Source organism: Plutella xylostella, chromosome 3 (genome assembly GCF_932276165.1).
Source record: "Plutella xylostella chromosome 3, ilPluXylo3.1, whole genome shotgun sequence".
NCBI classification, from domain to species: domain Eukaryota; kingdom Metazoa; phylum Arthropoda; class Insecta; order Lepidoptera; family Plutellidae; genus Plutella; species Plutella xylostella.
In genome coordinates, this window is record NC_063983.1 from 887,690 (window position 1) to 910,114 (window position 22,425).

The 22,425-nt window shown below is 38.8% G+C and overlaps 1 protein-coding gene across 2 annotated transcripts in view; it reads left to right on the forward strand.

The window, feature by feature from the left end:
• LOC119693499 overlaps nucleotides 1-22,425 on the forward strand; it is a 46,214-nt gene that overhangs the window by 17,033 nt on the left and 6,756 nt on the right. For both annotated transcript variants that reach the window (XM_048622447.1, XM_048622449.1), the window contains exons 2-6: nucleotides 9,454-9,633; nucleotides 18,518-18,678; nucleotides 18,981-19,083; nucleotides 20,372-20,560; nucleotides 21,602-21,772. In XM_048622447.1, coding sequence (XP_048478404.1) covers nucleotides 9,454-9,633; nucleotides 18,518-18,678; nucleotides 18,981-19,083; nucleotides 20,372-20,560; nucleotides 21,602-21,772 — 804 coding nt within the window. The remainder of the gene's footprint in view (nucleotides 1-9,453; nucleotides 9,634-18,517; nucleotides 18,679-18,980; nucleotides 19,084-20,371; nucleotides 20,561-21,601; nucleotides 21,773-22,425) is intronic.

The window sequence follows — 22,425 nt, forward strand, 5'->3', positions numbered from 1 at the left end:
AAAAGCGCATCAGAATATTACCAACAAAACACGTAAATATTATGATCAAAATGGAAGGTGTGCTTTACGGGAGATTCATCGAGCCCCGTGTATGTATATCAACTATCCCTTACATATACTGCTCCTGACTGGCTAAACCTAATACAACGGTTACAAAACCTTGCCAATCTTGAGTATCTGACAAAGAAGACTGATATGTGGTTTAAAAATGAATAATTCAGTACTAACCTTTTAAATAATGTATCTATCTGTAAATACAAATGGTTCCAAGCTTTATCCTTATAAGAAAAATATTGTGCTGTCTTGGCAATTAAAGAGAAATCAGAGATGAGGATACGAAACATCTTAGTCACTGCAACGACCACAAAAGGAAAACATATTTGTGTCAATTTACAGTTTATTCACGCCATAATTTAGCATGACGTAGGTATAAGGACTTATTTTTGTGAAAATAGACCTCCAATCAACATGCATTGGATCTGTGCCAGTAAAACTTTTCCAAGCAATAATATTTGCTCAAAAACTTATTGTTAAGTTTCCGAGGTTATACGTCTTGGCCCTTCGATTAGTGCAGGTGAATTCTGAGTGAAAGGGATACCAAAGGTCGACCCTTCCCAAAAATGGATTAGATTTTTGCGGATATGCTCGGCACTTAAATGTATTGAGTAGGGTAGAGTACGACACACTTATATTATGAATGATTAAGTATTAAGTTTCTTTCGTTTGGATTTTCATAAAAATAATATAGGTCACCACACATATCAAACTTTAACATACTAAAGTAATGTTGTGGTTTACTTAAATAAACTCTGTCCAACTCTCGTAAATAGCTACATATTACCTAAATTATATTATTATGTATTCATTGTTCATAATAATATTTAGTAAGCTTATTGTGGTAAAAATAACACGAATTACTTAGCAGACTAGCAGCTACAGACACAGGAACTAACAAAGAGATTCCTGAAACCTGAAAACAAAACTTATTTTCGCGATGAAATTGATAGCGCTGTATGGTCGAAGTTGCCCCGCTCAGTTTTTTTTATTAACTCAACGTTGTTCTACCTGCTCCGTTGTTGTCATAGTTATGACAAAGTTCCACCGAGCACTGAAGCCGGGCTTATTGCGAATAGCGAAAACTTTCCGGGATATGTTTTTGACAAGCTTTTCACCGGTTTGTTTTGTTCCGACTGTATTTTCGGTTTCGCTCGTCGATGGAATATCCCTTCATTCTTCTGGTTTCATTGTTGTTCTGTTCCTGTTTGGCATCGAAAAGTCTGGCCAGTTTTATTACGTACCGACCGACCGATCTTTACTTAAGCACCTACCTATATACCTGAATGTATATTTCTACATCCTACATCATCGAAAATTCGACTCTACTTTTTCTACATACGGGTTATGTATGTAGATCGATCGGTTATGGTTTTAACCAGAAGATGCTCGAAGCACGGGGCACAATACGCGCAAAGTCGCGCGATGTAAGTTGTCTAAGGATGTAAGTGAGCGCGACGCAAAACTTTTGTCAAAACGCAAATCTTATGCCCCGTGCTAGGCACGCTCCTCAAGAGACGTATCACCTGTCCTATTCACAAATCATAAATATAAGTCGCTCTATTTTTTGTCACCGAGAAGCTAAAAAAAAAATAGGACACAACTAAAAGTTTCTAGAACTGCTCCCAAAATCCATTATTGTTACTACCTATACCTACTAGGTAGTACGAACGAAAATGACTCAAACCATTACCTAAATCTACGCACATAACTATAAAAACACACAAAAACTAACGTAGCAGAACATATCAGCTAAAACCCTAAGGCATAAACGCTGTGTACATATCTATAAAAGCGACATTCGCAGAAACATCGACATGCCCATTCCATTCTAGTTCACGGCCGCCCTGCTACATCCATAACAGATGGATCCAACCCAGATACATGATTAGAAAAACTTGTTTCGAGGAAAAAAAGCTCCAGTGAAAGTCAACGGCAATGTTAAAACCCGCATTTAGGTAATATAATGCGAATGTTATGCTAATAAACCAGTATAGCGGGATAGTAATACGGAATTGGCATGCCAAGAGATTTATATCTTGTGTGTGTCATGTGGAATCTGATAGCAGACATTGTTGTACATGTTTTGTGTGTCGCAGTAGGCTGTACGTGAGGATATGCCGCAAATGTGGAGCTAAATGAATAAATAACATTGAACTTTTTACTAACATACATTTTATTTACTACACACACGCACGGATTAGAACATAGTTAAAAATACATGACTTGATACAGTCAATGACCGTGAAAGGCAGGTGATCTAAATAAGTACGTAAAAATACATATTTTTTTATTAAATTGAAGACATGTTTTCGTCACCACAGTCATATTGATATGTTTAGTATTGTTAAGGGAAGGTTTACGGCACTTGAGACAAATGTGACCTAATCGAAGTGCTTTTTACATACATATATATTATGATATGCAATACGAAATTGAACTTGACGCCACTGAACTGCAGTGAAAAAAGAGCGACGATTAAACGATCAAATTCCAGCTGGTAATCTGAACGAAGGTAAACCAATTAAACATCTTGTTCACCTTCAGAAATGAAAAACCAATTATGGGGGGTGCAATTTAACCAATCAGTGCATACCTCGTTAATGGAGCCATTACTAGATATTCAATTGAAGAAGCTTTTCACTGCATTCGGTTGGAAATTCGTTTCTTTAATTTGTTTTTTAGTTATAACTATGTTTTTCTATACATTGACCACGAATTGTGGTAACGGTTGTAAATGGTGAAGGCAATATTTTAAAATTTCTTAGGCTCCGTATCTTCTCAGCTCTTTACCATCAGCTATACCAAGCTCTGTTATCAAGTCATTACAGTTAATAGCATCTGTTATGAATTATACCCAGTGACGTATTATCATCATCCCATTGCTGGCTTAAACCGGTACTTTAGGTAGCTTCTGTTACCTCTAGCTAATTCTCAATGGTCTAATAAACCGTGTCAGTGATAGCATTTTAATTTCTTAATAAATAAAAAACTGAAAAAATAAAATAAATAACTGACCGATTTAAGCGATTTTTGTTATGTTTGTGGCCACAAATATATCAGCACAAATATTCGTAAAACTTAAATCATTTTCTTGATTGAATATTTCATCCGTAGGCCTGCCATTATACAAGCAGCGTCATAGTTGTTTGAGAACCATCCACAATAGAGAGGCATTTGCAGTCAACGCTTACTGTGTGTTTGTCCTGAGCTCAACAAGCAAGCGACGGGCAGCTGCAATAAACAAACACAGAAGGAAATTCGCACTTCAGTCAGACTTACTTAAGCAATCATCTGATATTTCATGTGTTATAAGACTTTAGATATAGTAGCTAGTATAGTAGAAAAAACTGCTGGCAAGCGATCTGTTCATCGAAATCAATTCTGCCGTTTTTATCCGCGTAATGATTGTCGGAGGCGTGATAAATCCTAAAACAGTTTTAGGATTTATCACGCCTCAAAGTTACTTCTACTTTACATCTAGATATAGCTAAAGATACACGTTTTAAACTTATAAAATCCCTCCCCTCTTTGGTTAAAAACCAAATGGCATTCGCAACAAACTCCTCGCAAATAAAAAGGCATCCCAGTCGAGTTAAACGTTAAGAGACTTCTCGAGAAAAGAAGTTGTCAGTCAAATATATGCGGGAAATCGAATGAAGTCAGCCGCTGTAAACAGCGTATCGCTTTAAAATTCCGGAGACGTTGCGCCGAGAACTAGGCTTGCAGTCTGCACCCATTGTGGTTTTAGTTTGGACCCACTGGGTAATATCATTATGTTGTAGGTAATAGGTAGAAATTCTGATTTCATTTTCGGGCTTAGATATGCTGCACATTTAGGTTTCGGCTTAGTATAAGTACCCTTTTTTCAACACCCTGTGTAGGTCCAGTATAGGACTGTAGGTATACAGTAGGAAGTACATTTTCTGACCAACAGTAAAGCCTGTTATGTTTTATGAATTTTTAATATTATTTAGTTAATTTGATAATATTGTGTAGTTAAGTAGATATTTCAGTAGCCTTCCCCACAAGAGAGGTAAGTATGTGTGATTTGTTTTTGTTCTCACTAGGCACAAACAATGAGTCCTATTAGTCTTCCACCTGCACACAATGTGAGCTAGCATTGGCACCCGCAGGCGGCGCCTGAATGCATAAAACAATACCTTACAAGCCATGAGGAGGACATGCTATCTGTGATGTGAGGTGGCGGTAAATGGTGTAAGCGAAGGGGGATTACTGTATATTGTTATGTACTCGTATAATGAAAAAGCGATGATTGATAGCAAATTAATTCAATTCAATTTATTTATTTAATCCTTTATTGCACAAATATATAAATATGTGTACAAAGGGTGGGCTTAATGCTAAAAGCATTTAGTTCAGATTTATAAGATCCATAGTTGTTAGTATTGTACCTACAATTGATCCTTAAGAGCTAGTGTTAGTATACAATAATAAGCGCTAAAACTACGTAAATATATTCTTTAAAGGTCGTTGCGAATGAAATTAAATTCCTCTACTATCATACGCCATACTAGTAGTACAAGTATCAAGTACAAGAAGAAATTTACTACTTTTATCTCTATGTAGGTATTGAATAGAGAGTGTTACGTTACCTCACACTGTGTCAATTACCCCATTATTATTATGATTGAGGCAATAAACTCGTGTCCGTAATAAAACGCAAAGTCGGGCTATTCATCATTCTAAGATTTATATTACTTAATGTTTGTTCATTAATTTCATCAGAATTACCTATGTTTAGTTATAAAATTGGCAATCATCCGAAATGAAATGAAATCGTTCATTCGACGTAGAATATTATTATTACTTGTCAAAGTCATAATATTACTATCTACCACCATTTCACAAAGGCCCCGTCAAGAAATGGCGAAAGAAACTCCTCGAGCATCTTTTCAACTTTTTTTTCTTATATCGAATACAATTTTTTACTTATTTCTAGTACAATTTTACTTAAGTATATCTATTTCATTTTTCCAACAGCCTTAGCTGAGGTGGACAAGCCCACGCGTTTTTGTCATTCAAATAATCCTGCAGACAAAAAGGCTTAAATTAACTGTGTATAATACATAACCTATAGGTATTCGTACTCAGACATTCTATTGCGGTTACGATTATAATAATGTTTTACGGAAAAGCCAGTCCTTCCTTTCATAAGGGGTAAGTAATACGAGGTATAAAAACGAATGGTATAACATTCACAAGGTATACGCCCATATGATATAAATTTATTAAGTATAACGATCACTATGCATAACAAACGAAAAGCATAATTACTAAATACATAATTTCGTTAAGAATAACGTTCAAAAAGTATAATTTCAATTGATATAACGATTAAAATGCATAACGTTTAGGTATAACATACATTCTACAACGGATATAATTATCATAATGTATAATGCACAAAAAATATAAAAGATTGTCGTATCGTATTTTCATTATTATTGACGTTATGTGTGGGGAACGCTCCGCTCCGCTTCGCTGCGCTCCGCTTTAGTTTCGACGAACATGTGCACCTAACACGCTCCTCCTCGCTTTGCTCGTCGTCGCACCTATCTTTAGGTTTTGGTACTAGGGGTTTTGACATTATTATTATTATTGGCGCTATGTGGGGAGACGCTCCGCTTTGGTTTCGACGAACATGTGCACCTAACACGCTCCTCCTCGCTTTGCTCGTCGTCGCACCTATCTTTAGGTTTTGGTACTAGGGGGTTTGACGGTATCGGGTAATTAAACACAGATTATGAACTTTATACTAAATGATAGTATATATTTTAATCGATATACGTAATGTATGTTATACGAATTGATATTAGTCCTCGTAAGTATTATATATTTTGATTTTATATAAAATGTACGTTATACCAATTGAATCTTATACCTTATGAAAATATAGATTTTGTTGTTATACGTTACGTTCATTATATTTATTTATTTATTTATTTATTTTATATGTTGTGAACGTTATTAATGTGAAATTATACATTTCGTTTTTATACGTCGCAATACGCACCCTTCATAAGCTTTACCGTTTTTCTTTTAAAAATCTTAGATAACTTGGAATATCTCATCTCAAAGGCTAGGTATAACTGGAAAAGTTACGACTATCCTGTGAGACACATCTTGTGAATAAAACAATAACACATTTCAATGAAACTTGTAGCGAGAGGCACGTAGTCTAGGGACGCTGCAATATCACGCTAGATTGTCTGCCTGCTTTGTTTACTGAGAAAAACCTGGCGAATATTAGATAAGAAACTCTTTATTTGTCAGTTGTTTGTAAAAAAAACAGAACACAGAATATAATTACAAAATACTTGATAATAAATAATAATAAATATGTGGGGACATCTCACACACGGCCATCCGACCCCAAGCTAGGCAGAACCTGTGTTATGGGTGTCGGACAGCTGATATATCTACACAAATACATACATAGATCGATACTAAATATAAATATCAACACCCAAGACCCGAGTACAAATATCTGTCTTTAAACAAATATCTGCCCCAGCCGGGAATCGAACCCGGGACCTTCGGCATAATCTAACGCATAGGTAAAAAAATGCGGTCTTATCGCTTAAAGATATTTCTTCCAGACAACCTTTGGTTTGGGTGGAAGGATATTTTGATGAAAAGGGGTGTAACAAGAAGTAGCTCCTTTTGTATAACAATTCTAATTCTAACATGTTTTGCTACTGAATCTTAATTTATTAACCATTAAAAAGAATATATATACGAAGTAGTTTAACTTGAAACATCTACGGCAGGCTATGTGCTTGTATCAATTATTTAAGATTAACCAATTAAATCAATAGGGAAGCTCTGTCAAAATGTGACCTGCCAATCAGAGCTGCCAGACTTGGCTAAATGCCACTAGGATTGGCGTAGCTGGAGCGGTCGTAGGGTTGCCATATCTGACACTTTGTCTACATTCTAGAATCTCAGGATTTTGTACATTATTTACTAACAATGTTCAGATTTGAGATAAAATAAAGGCTTTTGAGCCGAACCTTAATATTTTAGATCGAAGATCTAGTTTATTCACTATTTGTATTTGAATAAAACGAAATCCGTTGAGCAATTTTCAATATTTCACCTGGCAAGCGGCAACCCTGAGCGGGGAAGGCTTAATGAGCGAGATAATTTGGCAAATGAAGCGTTTCCCGTGAAGATTGTTTGTTGCCATCCGCTGTATCGTTTGATCTACCGCGCTCAGGGGGTTACTCTATATACTCTATACTGACGAACGAATGAACGAGAGCTGTCGTGCTATCGGCACGTTTAATACAACGAGATAGAGTCAGCGAGATAGCAGCGCTTCTAAACTTCGTTTTTCGTCATATAGAGTGAATCCCCAGTACATGTAGGTAACTCTGTGATGTTATGGGAACAATTTAAGTAACTTTACTAATTGAGTTACTTAAGCAATTTGTAATGTTATAGTTAAATATAATTACTGCTTGGTTTGACTAAATTGTTACGCAATATTACTTACTGAACTAGGTAGACTACATTTTGGTTTAGTTTAATTAATTATTTCAGTTCAAAAGTTTGTCGTGAATAATGTTTCAGTCACGGAAATCTTTTCAGCAAATAGACTAGTGGGAATCCGAAGGAAATAGCCACAAAGTTAAATTGAAATGTTCTGTCCCCGTGTGTGTGGCAGTTCAATGAACAGTCCTGCCGCTTTCAATTCTATTCAGCTGTCTGTATGGATTAGAAAAATATCTGAACACTGCTTGGAAAATCAAATAATCAAAGCTATGAATAGATTAAGAAGGGAAGAATATTTTTTCCTTTAAACTTCTCTGGGGCAGAACCGCAAAAGATATGTAGATAGAAAGATAGTGAATGTAATACAACGATAACAAAGTTAAGAATATTTTTACAGATAGGTAATAAGAAGCAAGAAATACAGTCAATGACCTGATTCCAATATAGGTAGGAAGATGTCTAAAGGCAATACTCGTATGTCAATTCTTCGGCCGGTAATATTGCATGAAAGTTGCAGCTCAGTCGCGAGCTCACGTGCATTTATAAGGCTCCAGTCACGATTTCGCTTGCTCCGTGCTGATATATTTTATGTATCACCTATACACCGCGGACTCTATTTTATTCAAACGACACACGCGATTTACGACGACATATATTGGTACTTAAATTCGTAGCTACGATGTATAAACCCGTGATTTCATGACGCCCAGCTTTGCATAAACGTTGACGCTGCGATTTCTGAAAATCAATCACAGTTTCAACTAAATTTGAATTTCATATTAACTAAATCTTCTTACGTACTGGCGAGGAGCTAATATGAAAAGGGACAGGCAAAAACAAACATAATTATCTCCTCCTATCTCTTGATGGGGAAGCTAATAAAAGCTTTAATTAAGTAAATAAAACCTTTTAAAAATGAACGAATTTTCCCTTATCTTATTCGACGGAGCAACGTGAACAAATTTCTTAAAGCAATCTAAGGAGTAGAGACAGAATGCAACTAGCGATAAACCGTTGGCTCTTCTCTTTATGTCGGCCATTCCACTGATACGTTGCTGCTATCTCTCAAACGGATCTAAATCTTGGTGCAAACGTTTTATTTTCTCGCCTGCGCCATTGAAATAGATGTTTATACGAGTTAGAACCGACATATAGCGAACCAAACTAGAACTCCTTGCACGCTGGTGAGTTAACTTTGCATAATATGCCATATTATGTATACGTTCTTATGGGCATTTTACTTCTAAAATAGGAATAATTATGGAAAAGCGAGGTGTCCCTTCTAGTAGAAACATGATCTCTATGGGCTTCACCGTGTCGATTGTAAAAGGAATCCTGTTTAATGTTGCATTGTTCACCTTTGTTTGTTTTCGCTCGAGAAAACATGAAAACATGCCAGTCTAGCTAAACTGTAGTGACTGTTGTGAGACGTCGCGACAGTTGAGAGAATATCCAGCGGGAACAATAGTTTTACACAACATTGCTTTTTAAGAATCGGACTTGTGTCTGGAGTTGGGAGCGCACGACTTGACATTTTGTCATTATCACGACATCTACAAAACACATAGTAGCAAACACTTATAGCTTGTTACTCATTATGGGGTTATTATGTTATTATTATGGCCCAAAAGTGCTGCAACAACTTTACTGTATGCCAAAAAACTATAACATTAAATTTATGAAAAATACATAGCGAAAATGATAAATTCTCTTTCTCTCGGGCTTTAATAATTTGTATGTAAAACATCACGTTCTTAAAAAAATATAAAAAATTACTACTTATACGTTAGATAAAACCCTTTTCACCTTGATTTCGACTGTACCCTCACGCAAGGTAACATTCATAACTTCACCTAAAACCACCTCCTCTTCTTCCAGGCAGCATCTTCACGCTGGGCAAGGTGCTGAACTTCTTCCCTGTCGGCGGCGAGCGCGAGTGCCAGCCCAGCCACGGGTTCACGGCGCGGTCCGGCATCTGCCTGAACCCGTACGACTGCCGGCAGCGCGACGGCAGGGCCGGCGGCGACTGCGCACACGGGCTGGGCGTGTGCTGTGTGTGTGAGTATTCTGAGGGTTCACGGCGCGGTCCGGCAGGCACCTGCCTGAACCACCGACACTACTAGTCCAAGGCAGCGACTGTCTCGCGGTCTCTTATCATGTGTCGCGGTCGCGGTCTCCTGTCTCTGTCACGGCGCGAACCGCCAGATTTAGGTTTTAAGTGACTGCAGAGCTCCTAAATGATAACTGTGAGGTTCGAGCTAGCTATATTACTCCATCATCTTCACCGTAGGCAATCTTCCTCGCTGTCAGCCCAGCCCGCTAGTGTCTGTGAGTATTCGGAAGTTTTATATGACTGTGTATAGCTCCTGGATGTATATGATCATTTTCTCGTTATTCTGACCAATAATCTTGACCCTAGGCAAAATTGGTCTTTTAGAAATCATAAAAAAGAAATCTGGTACTAAGTTATAATCTGAATGTTACACCTATAGATTATTGTTAGCTATTCGCTACCTAGTTGGCTATGGCTAATTACCTACTAGTGTCGTTGAAATATTATTAACATTACTCTATGCTAGTAAATAAATATTGGTTGCTGTGGTTCAAGATCGCAATGTGGCTAGGATAAAGGTAACCTAATTGCCCATTGAACTTCCACAAACCAGTTTCCAGATCCACGCTTGTGCCCTGGGTCGAGGCTTAGGCATGCTGGTATAGGTCATAAGTCAACATTCACTTAGGAAGCTTTCTTAGGTTACGATTGCTGATTGTTATACGTATAGAGTGTTCTACGACAAATGGAGTTTCTATAAAGGTAAAAAGCATTTAAAACGTAGATAATTGATAAGTTTGGTTTAAGTAATCAAGTTATAAATTATTATTTTTTCAGTAAATCTCCAAAGATTCTATAAAAGCTGAGTGACCCTTCAGTATTTTTTTAATAGGTTCATATATTCGTAACAACAACAAAGAAGAGCATAAATCTTTTTACCATCAATATCATTATAAAACAAGGATAAAACATATTTGATTACAATGATACTAATAACTTCCGGAAAATTATGGCACGCTATGAAAAAGTCATGCGTTGGCTTCTTTGGATCATTCAGTAATAAAATCTCTTTATGGGATACGACATTATGGTAGTCGTTTTACTTTTCTATATATTTTTGGAGCCGTAATTATTAATTACAACAAAAAAACAAATTTAATATGGGTTTGTGCTTCTGCCGAGAACCAAAACGTATAGTCTTGGACCAAGAAACCCGGCACCTCTCAGAGTCACGTGACGACTATTTTACGTTTTCGTATATTGTGTGTGTTGTGTGCTAATTCATACAACAACAAAAAACTAACATAGCGTAGTAGGTACGCTTGGACTTTTAGCTATGGCTTAAATTTGCGCATTACGCTATCACCACTATAGAGCTTCTCTACTACCTTACTCAGTGCAACAAGCCTCCGGAGGGATATACTCGTAAATGCGAGATTTTACAGTAGCCACGTAGGTAAACAAGCACCGCCATTGTTTCCACAACTTCACTGTAATAAACTCCCTATTGTACTGGGGTCCTACCTAAATTAAAATGAAAATATTTGCCAAGAAATACACAGGTTATTGTCTGTGTTTAATTAAAAGCTTACGCTTTTGTTGGAAAGGTATGTATAGACTTAGAAATGCAAACAAGGTCTTTTTTATTAGAGAAGTAGGTAATCTGCACCCATTTTTGGCTATTCCGTTGTTAGCTCTCCGCCAGCGGCCGCTACGCGGGTTCGTTAGCGACGTCGATAAACTCGTTCAATGCGCGTTCTACCAATCACAACACCGTATTTAAGGCGAATCGCGATATAGTGACGTTTATATGCGTCGATAAAAAACCCGTGTAACGGCAGCAGGTCACGTCTCAAAAATTCTATGAAATAAGATATAAGCAAAAACGGTTAATTGGTTTTCGGTTTCAAATTTACACATGCACTTTTCACACTCGACACACACAAGTAACTCTTCTCTCTGTCCGTCTTTAAAAATGCTACAATTTCTCTAAACACAAGACGCTTTTCACATGCGCCCTCATTAACCTTTGCAGAGTGTAGAATGTTACAGAGCGGCCATTGATGCTATCCGTGTAGGGAGCATCCTGCTGCCCTACTTTGTGCATACTTTATGTGCTTCCTACGAAGCAGAGATAGTTGGAACGCTATAGTTCAGCTATAAGTACTTTGTTGTAGATATTCGTGGGTTTATGAATTCTATTTTACAACGATAGTGTACCAATGAACAAACTAGTACGTATCGTAAAATATGGCTGATAAAGAAGACAACAAAAGAATAGGAAAAACTGGCTACGGAAAAAGTTATGGTAGTCACAAAACCCCCGAAGTGGTAAAGGGTGGGTTTATTGTCACTATTTGGGGACAAGACCCGAGAGGATCCGACCCCGTCGGATTTCGAACCTGGGTTCCAGGCACAATAGTCAGAGTTACTATAAACCACTCCAACATCCAGTCGGTCGTCTATTTACTTAATCCAATTAAGTATAGCAGTAATCATAGCAATTTTCACCAAGCGTGTGTGTTATCTAAAGTAACTCTTACCCATCGAAGCGTACGCGTGAAGATAGCCTCAGATTCTCCGTTAGTAAATAAAAGTGAAAAGTAATAACAATAAAAGAGTAAGATGCCTCCGATAAAAGTGATGCTATTATGGCAAAGTTATGCTCATGGAAGAAAGCCGTAGCACTAGTAAATTACTCGTTCACGTAGTTAGGTACATAGTCAAGGTTGGTGTGAATATTAGGCACCGAATTCATAGGATTGAAACCCCCTTATTCATAGAAAAGTTACAATACGTTTTAACTAATAAACTGTTTTGTCCCTCTCTGTCAAAGAACAAATTGTTCTTTGTCGGAGAGGGACAAAACAGTTTATTAGTTAAAACGTTATGTAACTTCTCTATGAATAAGGGGGTAAGTTTACAAGAGGTTTGTAAAGCGACGACCTGATACTGGAGTAAATTTACCCCCAAATTCATAGAGCCTTTTCACACATTACAATAGGTTTGAAATTGACGTTGTGATATACGAATCTCAACTTATTCACTGACGTAAAGAGTCGAAACTCGTGTGTTTCAAAGTAATTTTTAACCTTGTTGTAAATTTACAATACGTTCTATGAATTAGACTTTGTGACTGATGAAAATAGTCAAAACTCGCTTGTGTTGTTAGTTGTTACTAAGTATATAAGTTAACTTTATCAAAACTCTTCTAATAACCATATAGGTAGATTTATTATCGAGGTTCTGCCCAATTGCATACTAAAAGCTAATGTTTGACCCAAAATCATAAATTAATGTGGCATTCAAAATATTCATTCCTGACAACCATTCAGAATAGATGGCGAATTTACGTACGGTAAGGGTGCATTAATTAGCTATGTAAATTAATAAGATATTCCGCTACTTATTGAGTAAAAGCGAAACCAAAGTAAAGGTTTTATTGTTGCTCTAGTTTACTTTAGGACGGATCTTTCACTTTAATGAAACACTTGGGTAGTTAACTATTTCTGTGTTTGATTATGATTACACCTCAATTAGCTGTATTTACTTACCTCGTCTCAATTACTAGTAGGTACCTATATACATGTTCATGAAAAAGAGCTTGGGGCCCCAATACGCATTTCAGCTGGCGTCAAGCAGGGATGTCTCCTGTGACCGCTCCTATTTGTTATTCTCCTTGACGATGTGATGAGGAACGTGGTTGCTATCCCGAGAGGCATAAGCTGGGCTTCAGGTGTCTTAGAGGACCTAGACTATGCGGACGACATAGTGTTGATTTCGCCAACTCTCGACCTATTACAAGAGAAACTCGTACACCTGCAGGAGGAAGCCAGAGTAATGGGTCTGAGAATAAACCGACGCAAAACAGTCGATATGCGTATCAAGGCTAAAACCTCGGACGCCTTAATACTCGATAACCAACGCTTGGACTCGGTCGATACATTCACTTACCTCGGAAGCACGGTCACCCGTCAGGGAGGAGCAGATGAGGATATAGAGAGCAGGATCAAGAAGGCGAAGGCTGCGTTTGCCCAGCTCAAACCTGTTTGGGACTCGAATGTGCTCACAAGGCGGATAAAAATCTCCCTCTTCGACTCCATCGTGAAGTCCGTATTGCTCTTTGGTTGCGAAACGTGGAGAGTGACGAAAGGGCTGACGAACAAACTGCAAGTGTTCGTCAATAAGTCCCTAAGATCGATCCTGCGCGTTTTCTGGCCGAAGACAATACGTAACGAAGATCTGTGGAAGCTGTGCCGACAATCTCCCATCGGCAAGGAAATTGCGAAGCGAAAGTGGAGATGGATTGGGCACACTGTACGAAGAGGAGCTACGAATGCCGCAAACGTAGCTTTTGACTGGAGGCCACCAAATGGCAAGCGCTCCCGTGGACGCCCTGTCCAGACATGGCGCCGAAGCGTCGAAAACGAGCTGCGAGCCGCTGGACTAAGCTGGAGCGAGGCCAAAAGTACAGCCGAAGATAGGCGGAAGTGGCGGACGTTAGTGGAGACCCTCTGCACCTCTGGGGTGCCATAGGAACAACAACAACCTATATACAGCATGTAAACTCTATGTTTCGTATAAATACTTTAACTAGGTACATGATTTAAAGAAATAACCGAACGAACTCACTCTGAAATTTTGTATGAGAAATCAAGAAATTGTAAAAAAATTATTACTTAATAAACTATCTATCTTTCACGTGGTAATCGTGGTATTTTCGGATCATCTCTGAAACACCCTGTATACAAGCGTAATAAACTACAATCTTACATTTTCTACAACTGACAAATTGTTAGTAATTTAATACAAAGTTTACGTTTTTTTCTGTCTCACCTGCATACATGTATGTAGGCCATGTTACGGCGGCAAAACAAGTGCCGTTTAGGTCAAAATGGTCAATGAGGCGTTACAGTTAAATCACAATGACCGTAACTGCGGTAAAATACTTAAAATTTGTATTATTAAGAATAACCAGCCTTTACCCATAATAAACAAAAGGGCTTTCCGTGGGAAAACTGTAATCAACAGTAGCTACAATGCACTCAGAAATAATTTACTTAGAAACATTTTGTTCATTCGTGTGCGTCCAACTCAAAAGTGCACAATAACTGACCTAACTTTGTAATTCAGTTATTGCAGTAGGTGTACAGTTTAACACTTGTACTCGTAACAACGCTTTTACACAATTTGACAACTGCAGGAGTTGTACAATGTACTGTAAACGAGCTCACATTACCCGTGAGTCGTATCCACTATGTAGGGTTACTCTAGCTATACAAAAAACTTAGATTAACAATACACGAACCAAATGGCGTCTGATTTTTTTAAATTTTTATATTTTCTCTTGTCTTACATACAAAAACAAAGAAAAGACTGTCCGTATTTTGTTTAACGTCAAACCGTTTTAAGTTCATCTAATAAGAGCTAAGTTGTAGAAGTGGGGTGCTATTAGTCGAGACGTTTTCTTTTGACATTCCATAACCAAACGAACGAAAACCAACGGACGAGAGGTGTCTAAAAAACTTATGTGCCAATTTCTCCATTGTGGGTTAGAGCATAACCAGGGATTATTGCTTGACTTTTTTGACACATCTGTCAAGAAAGAAGTCTGGTTAGACATCACGTGTATTAATTTTTTGTCAAAAAGCGCTAGGTATATTCCGAACCGAAATTTTGAATGGCGCAAAAATTTTACAGTATTACCTTGATTGACTCGCCCGCCGGTTGCGTTTCAATTCAAAACGCAATTTTCGTTATATTTTTTCTAGTCAAAAATAGGTAGCCTTTACATTGACTTCCAAAAAAATACACGTGATCCAAGGGGGGGAGGGGGTCTGGTCCCAAACCTCACCAAATATTACCAGGGGGAGGGGGGCGGCCCCTATGGAGAAATTTGAGCTCAGTTTAAGCAGCTGCGCTTACCACGGCCCACGGCTCTATCTCGTCAGTCAACACTGTTGACTCAACAGTCGTTCGTTTTTCGTAAGCTAGAAAGACCTTCCGCAATGGCCGGGAAATGCATTTTCACTTTATTCCGACAACAATGGCGTCGCCGCGGCCGAAATTGAACGGAATTAATTTTAAAACTTTTACTGTAAACGGAAAACGGTGTGTCCGGCGGTGGATGTTGTTATTTATTTATTTATAACGGTGATTGAATGTGATTTATTTGCTTGCATTCGTATTCATATTACATGAGGTACTCTTTGGGAGAGTTTGGGACTGAATATTGTTTTCATGTTTTTTTATGGAATGTTCTCTAAACGATACGAACGACATCATATATTTTTTAAATACTTATGTGTTTAAATGGGTGAGGATTCCTACCTTCATGGTAAAGTACAAAAAGTTCAAACCTACTTTAACGGGAGATTAACAAGTTTCTTGTTGGATGAACTATGTTTTTGACTGGGCCAAACATATTGGGACTAATTTTTGAGGTGAGTATATAAGTGTTGACTCAGCATTTGAGCAATATCGAAACCAATACATAATCTAAGGTACACACATGCCAAGCTCATATCTACATTCTACGTACCGTAATCACTGGCATTACTGAATTTACATCATCCCATTTCAGCGATTACATCTAATTCTGTTAGCGGGTTCCAATGGAGGCGAACTGGATAGTTATTATAATACCAATTTATCCAAAAATATGTACCTATTGGTTAATGAAAGGAAGTATCGAGAGGGAAACATACATCCAGATATTGTGAACCCAGGAATCCACCAACTCGCAGTGGATCAGCGTGGATGGAAATCGTCCAAGCTTAGCAAGGAGCATGATATGCACAAAAGTTCCATTCGAGTGAGCCAAGTGTTGGCGCTTTGAGAAAAGAACATAATAGACCAAATTTCACACCAATATTTAGTGGCTCTAGTTGAAGGTTTTAGATTTTTTGAATGGGTTCTTAAGAATGTATAGACACAAAATGTATTATCGGTATTTTACCTACGGATTAAGAACAACGTAATAGCTGTAATAGACGAGCGTGGTGGAAAATAATCCAACTTATATGAATAAAATTTGAATAAATGATCAGCTTTTCTTGCTGAAAGCTACGTGGTAGGCCCCCAATTTCACAAAATGGCCGCTGATTGTCGCAGCCTCATGGAGCATGGTAATTAACAATGATTGAGAGAGGACAATGGAATCAAATTAAACGGAATTCCAAGCGCCACTAACACCACATACAGTGCGCTAGTCTGATACTCCACCTCGTATCTAATATGATCAATCACACACTCACATCCACAAAAGTAAGTATATTTGTGTATACCTGTCAAGGACGCATCGCATAGGCAATTAGGCATGTAATACTAACGTAAAGGAAGTCCTCCCAAAAACTATAATAATTCTTATGTTGGTGAAAGTTTAAGTTGCCTTTTATATTGGCGTCAATTGCTGATATAGAAACATAAAAATTAAGGATGAGCTCATGGTATCAAAATGATAGCTATACTTACCTACTCCATTTTATTCCCATTTATGTAACAGCTACCCTTTTCATGTCATTTATTTATCCTCAGTGGTATAATGGAACCAATTTGGAGTCATAATGAGTTAGTAACAAGTTTTTTCAGGATTCATTACGTGACGGCTTCTAAGAAGGAATAGAAAGCTGGCTTACTGCCCGCGTTACACTTACAGAGGCTGTAGATTGCCTGTTTCTGTTTGCCTCATATTCAAAGGCTCGTAATTTATTTACGGGTTGGTAATGAACGATCGCTTAGTGTATTCTGGGCCGGAATTCTGACATAATACATATAGGAAGTAGCATGGTATAATAATATACTCCATGGTAAGTAGGAAGATATCTACTAGCTTGGCAAGTTGCAATTTCCTCATCCGAAGTTATACTTGCAAATGTCTGGCGTAACACTAGAGTTACCATAATATAGCAATATTAGAAGAGGTATTCTTTTACTTGAAGAGTTGGCAAATGAGGCCTTAGTTTCGATAAAACATGACAATACGAATTTGTTTAAATTTTCTCTCTGAACCTCTGCAGCTATATAGTTAAAAGTAGTCAGTAGGTATTAACACACTTTAACCACATGTAGGTAACTTCAACACCCTTCTTTTCTAGGCCTACATAGATCGTTTCTATGAATGTAAGTAATGAATAAAACCCGTCCAAACGTCACGTAGCAAGCGCGTGTAATTCTGCAGCCGCTCTCCACTCATTTGCCTCACGCGATGGCCTCACGTCCGACAGCGATGGGAAACACAGAAATGATCCACGGACACTGCACGGAGCGTGGCGTGTACAAATTGTAGTTTTTGTTCACTTACTTATTTATTTCCGATACCCTCGGGGCAGGAGGGCAACTCTACCTTAAGGAGAAACAAGTTTCAGAGCACTGCTTCAGTAATCACGACTCTATTCCGTAGCATTAAATGCACAGATTGCTCGTAAGCTCTCGTTCGTTCTTGCTTTGTAGAGGTAGAGTAAACCCTTCAGAGGGTAGACAATACGGCCGTCGCATGCCACGGTTCTCTTATTGTTTTTGTCAGGAACATAAATTGAGATGAGTTTTCGTAGTCGATTGTTTGTTGAATACAGTGATGATATGGAAGGCTGCGCATTTTTATGACCCTCTTATTCAGCCCTTTGGCGACAAATGATTTTGTGGAAAAACACTTACTGCCGTCTGCACTGCACCTTCCAATCAAGCGATGATTATACAAAAAGACTTAATTTTAATACTTAATTTGTATACTGGCTTTATTTCAATAATAATATATATGCCATAAATTCATTCGCCATGCCATTCGAATTAAAAAGTTCCACAGAAACCAACTAGGTAACGGATACTTTTACAACCCCCAGGCTTCTTTAACACCATTGACAGCACTCCTCACACACTCTCTTCTTCCAGTCGAGGTGACCTGCGGTGGAACAGTCCAGAACAACCTGACGTACTTCATGTCACCTGGCTTCCCGGAGCTGTGGGGCGGGCGGGGGGACTGCAACGTCACCATCGAGAAGGCTCATGCCGGTATAATGCAGCTGAGGATCGACTTCGTGCATTTTAGTATTGTGAGTTTTTATTTTCTTTTGATGTTTGAGTAAATTGGTGTGAGCAAATGGAATTCCAATTGCAGTGGCTGTTACAGACGGTGCAGCGTTGCCGTATTCGTTACTTGATTCCCGCTGAACATGCCATCTTTGGGCCCTACGCCTCGTATTCACATCCCGGACGTTGCTATCGCTCATGGGGCCGTGCAATGTGAAAAGTGCGACAGAAAACTTTTATCACGTCTTGACATACGCGTCTTGCGCCCCGTGCTAAGTATGCAAGAGGCAACTAGACACATAAATAAGCTCTCTTCATTTTTCAGGGGCAGCCGAACCGGGCGACCGGTGAATGCGATGAAGATGTGATGACGCTAGGTGAGGAAGGGAATCAGTTCAGAGTATGCGGACAAAACCATGGACAACACAGTGAGTAAGAATAGTACCTAAAGAGAAAACTTTACAATAATTATAAACAATGTTTTGGTTGAATTTCTGAGGAAAACTTTTTTATTTAACGCTTCTAATGAATTATTTCAGAATCTAAGTAAGCACAGACGTAATCGTTAATCTTAAAATACCCCCTTTTAAGTGAAAAATTGCAGTAAACCATACCTTCAAACTTGTTAAGATAGTGAAGAAAGATAATTTTTCGGTATTTCCCTACCAATTTCTGTCGGGAGTAAATATTTCCAGTAAGCCTATAGATAACGGGAGCTTTTCCCGCAATGAAAGGAAAGCATTATCTGAAATGGTTTACCTGCTTAGTAAATTGAGATTATCCTAAATAGAATATCTTATTTTTTGTGCTTCATTTTGTAGCTCTCTATTTAATCATGTTTAGGAAAACGTAAGTAAGTTCACAAATAATGTAAACGGAGTACCTTTTTATATGGGTTTACTCACGAATATGAGGCAATATTTCTTTGGAAAAACATTAGTATTATAAAATTATAGTAGTGTACTGCATTTACCGTATGTAGTACCCTGTGTATTTTGAGGTAAGTACATTTTAGTAGCAACACCATAGCTGTGACCTACTCTCGAAATATCTCGGCAGATATTTTGACCCCATCACACAATATATCCCGAGATATACATTATTTAGGCCAAATAGATACATTATTACGTACGTGTATGCCGCTCTGCATAGTGAATGAAATCTGGCATATTCCGTGCCAGTGAGTGCGGAATATTGAAGCTGTTCAATAAATAGTTAGTTGCGAGGCGCTCTCCGGTGCCTTTAATTAAAACGGGTTTCCCGAAGGATATGTGTGTTTTGTGCTTTAGATATATAGTTAGATAGGTAGGTAAATACTGTAGTTATGGTTATGTAATGCCATGTTTACTTACTTATATCTTATTTGTTGACTCTTTATTTTAAATGTAATTAAATACATCATATCTTAATACACTACTATAGCTATAATCCTATACCATAAATACATATTTAGTCCTAAGCAGATATTTTAAGATCGCTGCCGCTTCTTGTAAACCTCACTAAGTTGCACTTATGCTCTATCGTCATCAACGTAGATACCTAAACTAGTTTAATGCACACTCAGTTCAATTATATCACCGTGTTTATCGTAAATCCCTACATACAAGTTACGTTTATCGAAGTACATCCATAACGTTACGGAGATCGATGTCCACGCTGAAAAGACATCAAAGTTATCACACCCAGCATTTTCTTATCACCTGCCATCTCTTCCAGTCTACCACACCCTCTCCACGGACACGGAGGCTCGCGAGGCAGACGAGCTGGCCGGGCACCGTCGCACGCAGCTGTCAGTCGCCGCGCGAGGCAGCCTCGTGCCGCGGCTGTGGCTGCTCAAGATCGCGCAGATGCCGCTGGCCAATGCCGCGCCGCACCAGTGTAAACAGTACTTTACTGCTGATAATGGTGAGTTTGGTGTCCTTAGATAGATGGATGAGGAAGGCTGTAGGCAGAGTTGTTGATAAATTACTGTTGTAATTTAGTGTAAACAGTACTTTATTGCTGACAATGGTGAGCAAAATATGTCTGGCCTGCTAGAAATATGTCCTTAGATAGGTGGATGAGGAAGGCTGTAGGCCTGAGGTGTTGATAAATTACTGTTGTAATTAAGTACTTATATACTGTGTTAATTATTGTTGTAAAATATCTGGCTGGCTGGATGAGGAAGGCTGAGGACAGAGTGTTGTGAAACAGTAGAGGGAGTTTTATATCTATGTACTTAAAATAAAATGAATTAGGGAACCACTAATAATTTCAAGATTTCTATTGTAACAAAGGGCGAATTTATTGCGTTGGCGGAGCTAATTCTTCGATAAAACCTAATTATGTCATATTTTAATACTCTAGCTACTATACAACCTTGCAATGAAATAAGTAGGCAATTTTAAACCTTCACAAAATTATACCCAGCTACGTAGTAGGTATAGAAAGGAGAAATGAGGTTCATTAAAGGGGTAGGTCGCCGTCGGAAGGGCAGCAGCAGGAAATTAACACTAGTGGCCGCTCACCAACTTATGGCGTAATTTCCTGGACAATCCCTCCTACTTGCTAGTAAATAAATTTACTGGTAGTTGTAACCTTGTGAAATTTACAGCCTTATTGCGGCTATTACATAGGTTGCCCTAGCAACATAACTAAGAACTTTGCTAATAAGTGCACTCCGTGTTTTGTTTAAGGTATACGTGATTATTTTGATGTATTTTTTGTGTAGGAAATAAGTGAGCAGACCCGAGGAAATCGCTAAACTCAACAATCTAAATATGTGTAAAATGAAAGAAGGGCACGCGCCTGAAATAATTTTATAGCAATTGTACATTTACGCAATACTTCGGCGACGCTTTATTTTACGCAAAACGCTCTTTTCCATTATTGACGTTTATTCCCTCCCACAAGAAGGAAAGGAGCTCCAAATACAGGTTTATTTAAGTACATTATTTGTCTATACAGGTACAATATCCACCTTCAACTTCGCCATAAACGGCCGTTACCTAGCCAACCATCAGTACCAGGCGTGCGTGCGGCGCAGCGCGGGCGCGTGCTCCATCCGGTACGCGCCCTGCGCCCCGCGCTCCTTCAGGATCGGGCCCGGCGGCGGGGTGCAGACGTATGGGGCTGCTGGTGAGTTACACACTACTAAGGGGGATACACACTGCTGTAGCCTAGCATGTAATGTAATGCTGTTTTAACAGCATGCAGATTTGATCACGCACGCGGGATTGCCCCGCACGCTTTTATACCAGTATTCATTGCAACGTATGGAATATGCACGCGAGACGCGGGAAAATGGCGTGCAATAAACACACTCAATGAAAGGAATTCGCATAGTTGAAATGCTTGGTTCATGCACGTAGTGAGCACGGTTCGTGCGCGAGGCCTCGTAACACTGTAGGAATAGTTTCAATGAGTGTTACATTGCATGTTACTTTACTACAGTGCGTTCCGGCTTTATAATATTTCGGTAGGTATAGCGTAAAGTTTCGTGACGCACAATATTGACATTCAACTTCGCCATAAACGGGCGCTACCTAGCCTCGCAGCAGTACCAGGCGTGCGTGCGGCGCAGCGCGGGCGCGGGCTCCATCCGGTACGCGCCCTGCGCCCCGCGCTCCTTCAGGATCGGGCCCGGCACAGGCGCGCACAAGTACGGGTCTGGTGGTGAGTTTCATTCACACCCAAGTCTTGGTTAAACGCGTTACTAGTGCGCGTCAGAGTGCCTATTTGACACTGAGATGTGTTGTACTACTATTGTAAAATATCGTAAAACAGCGCCA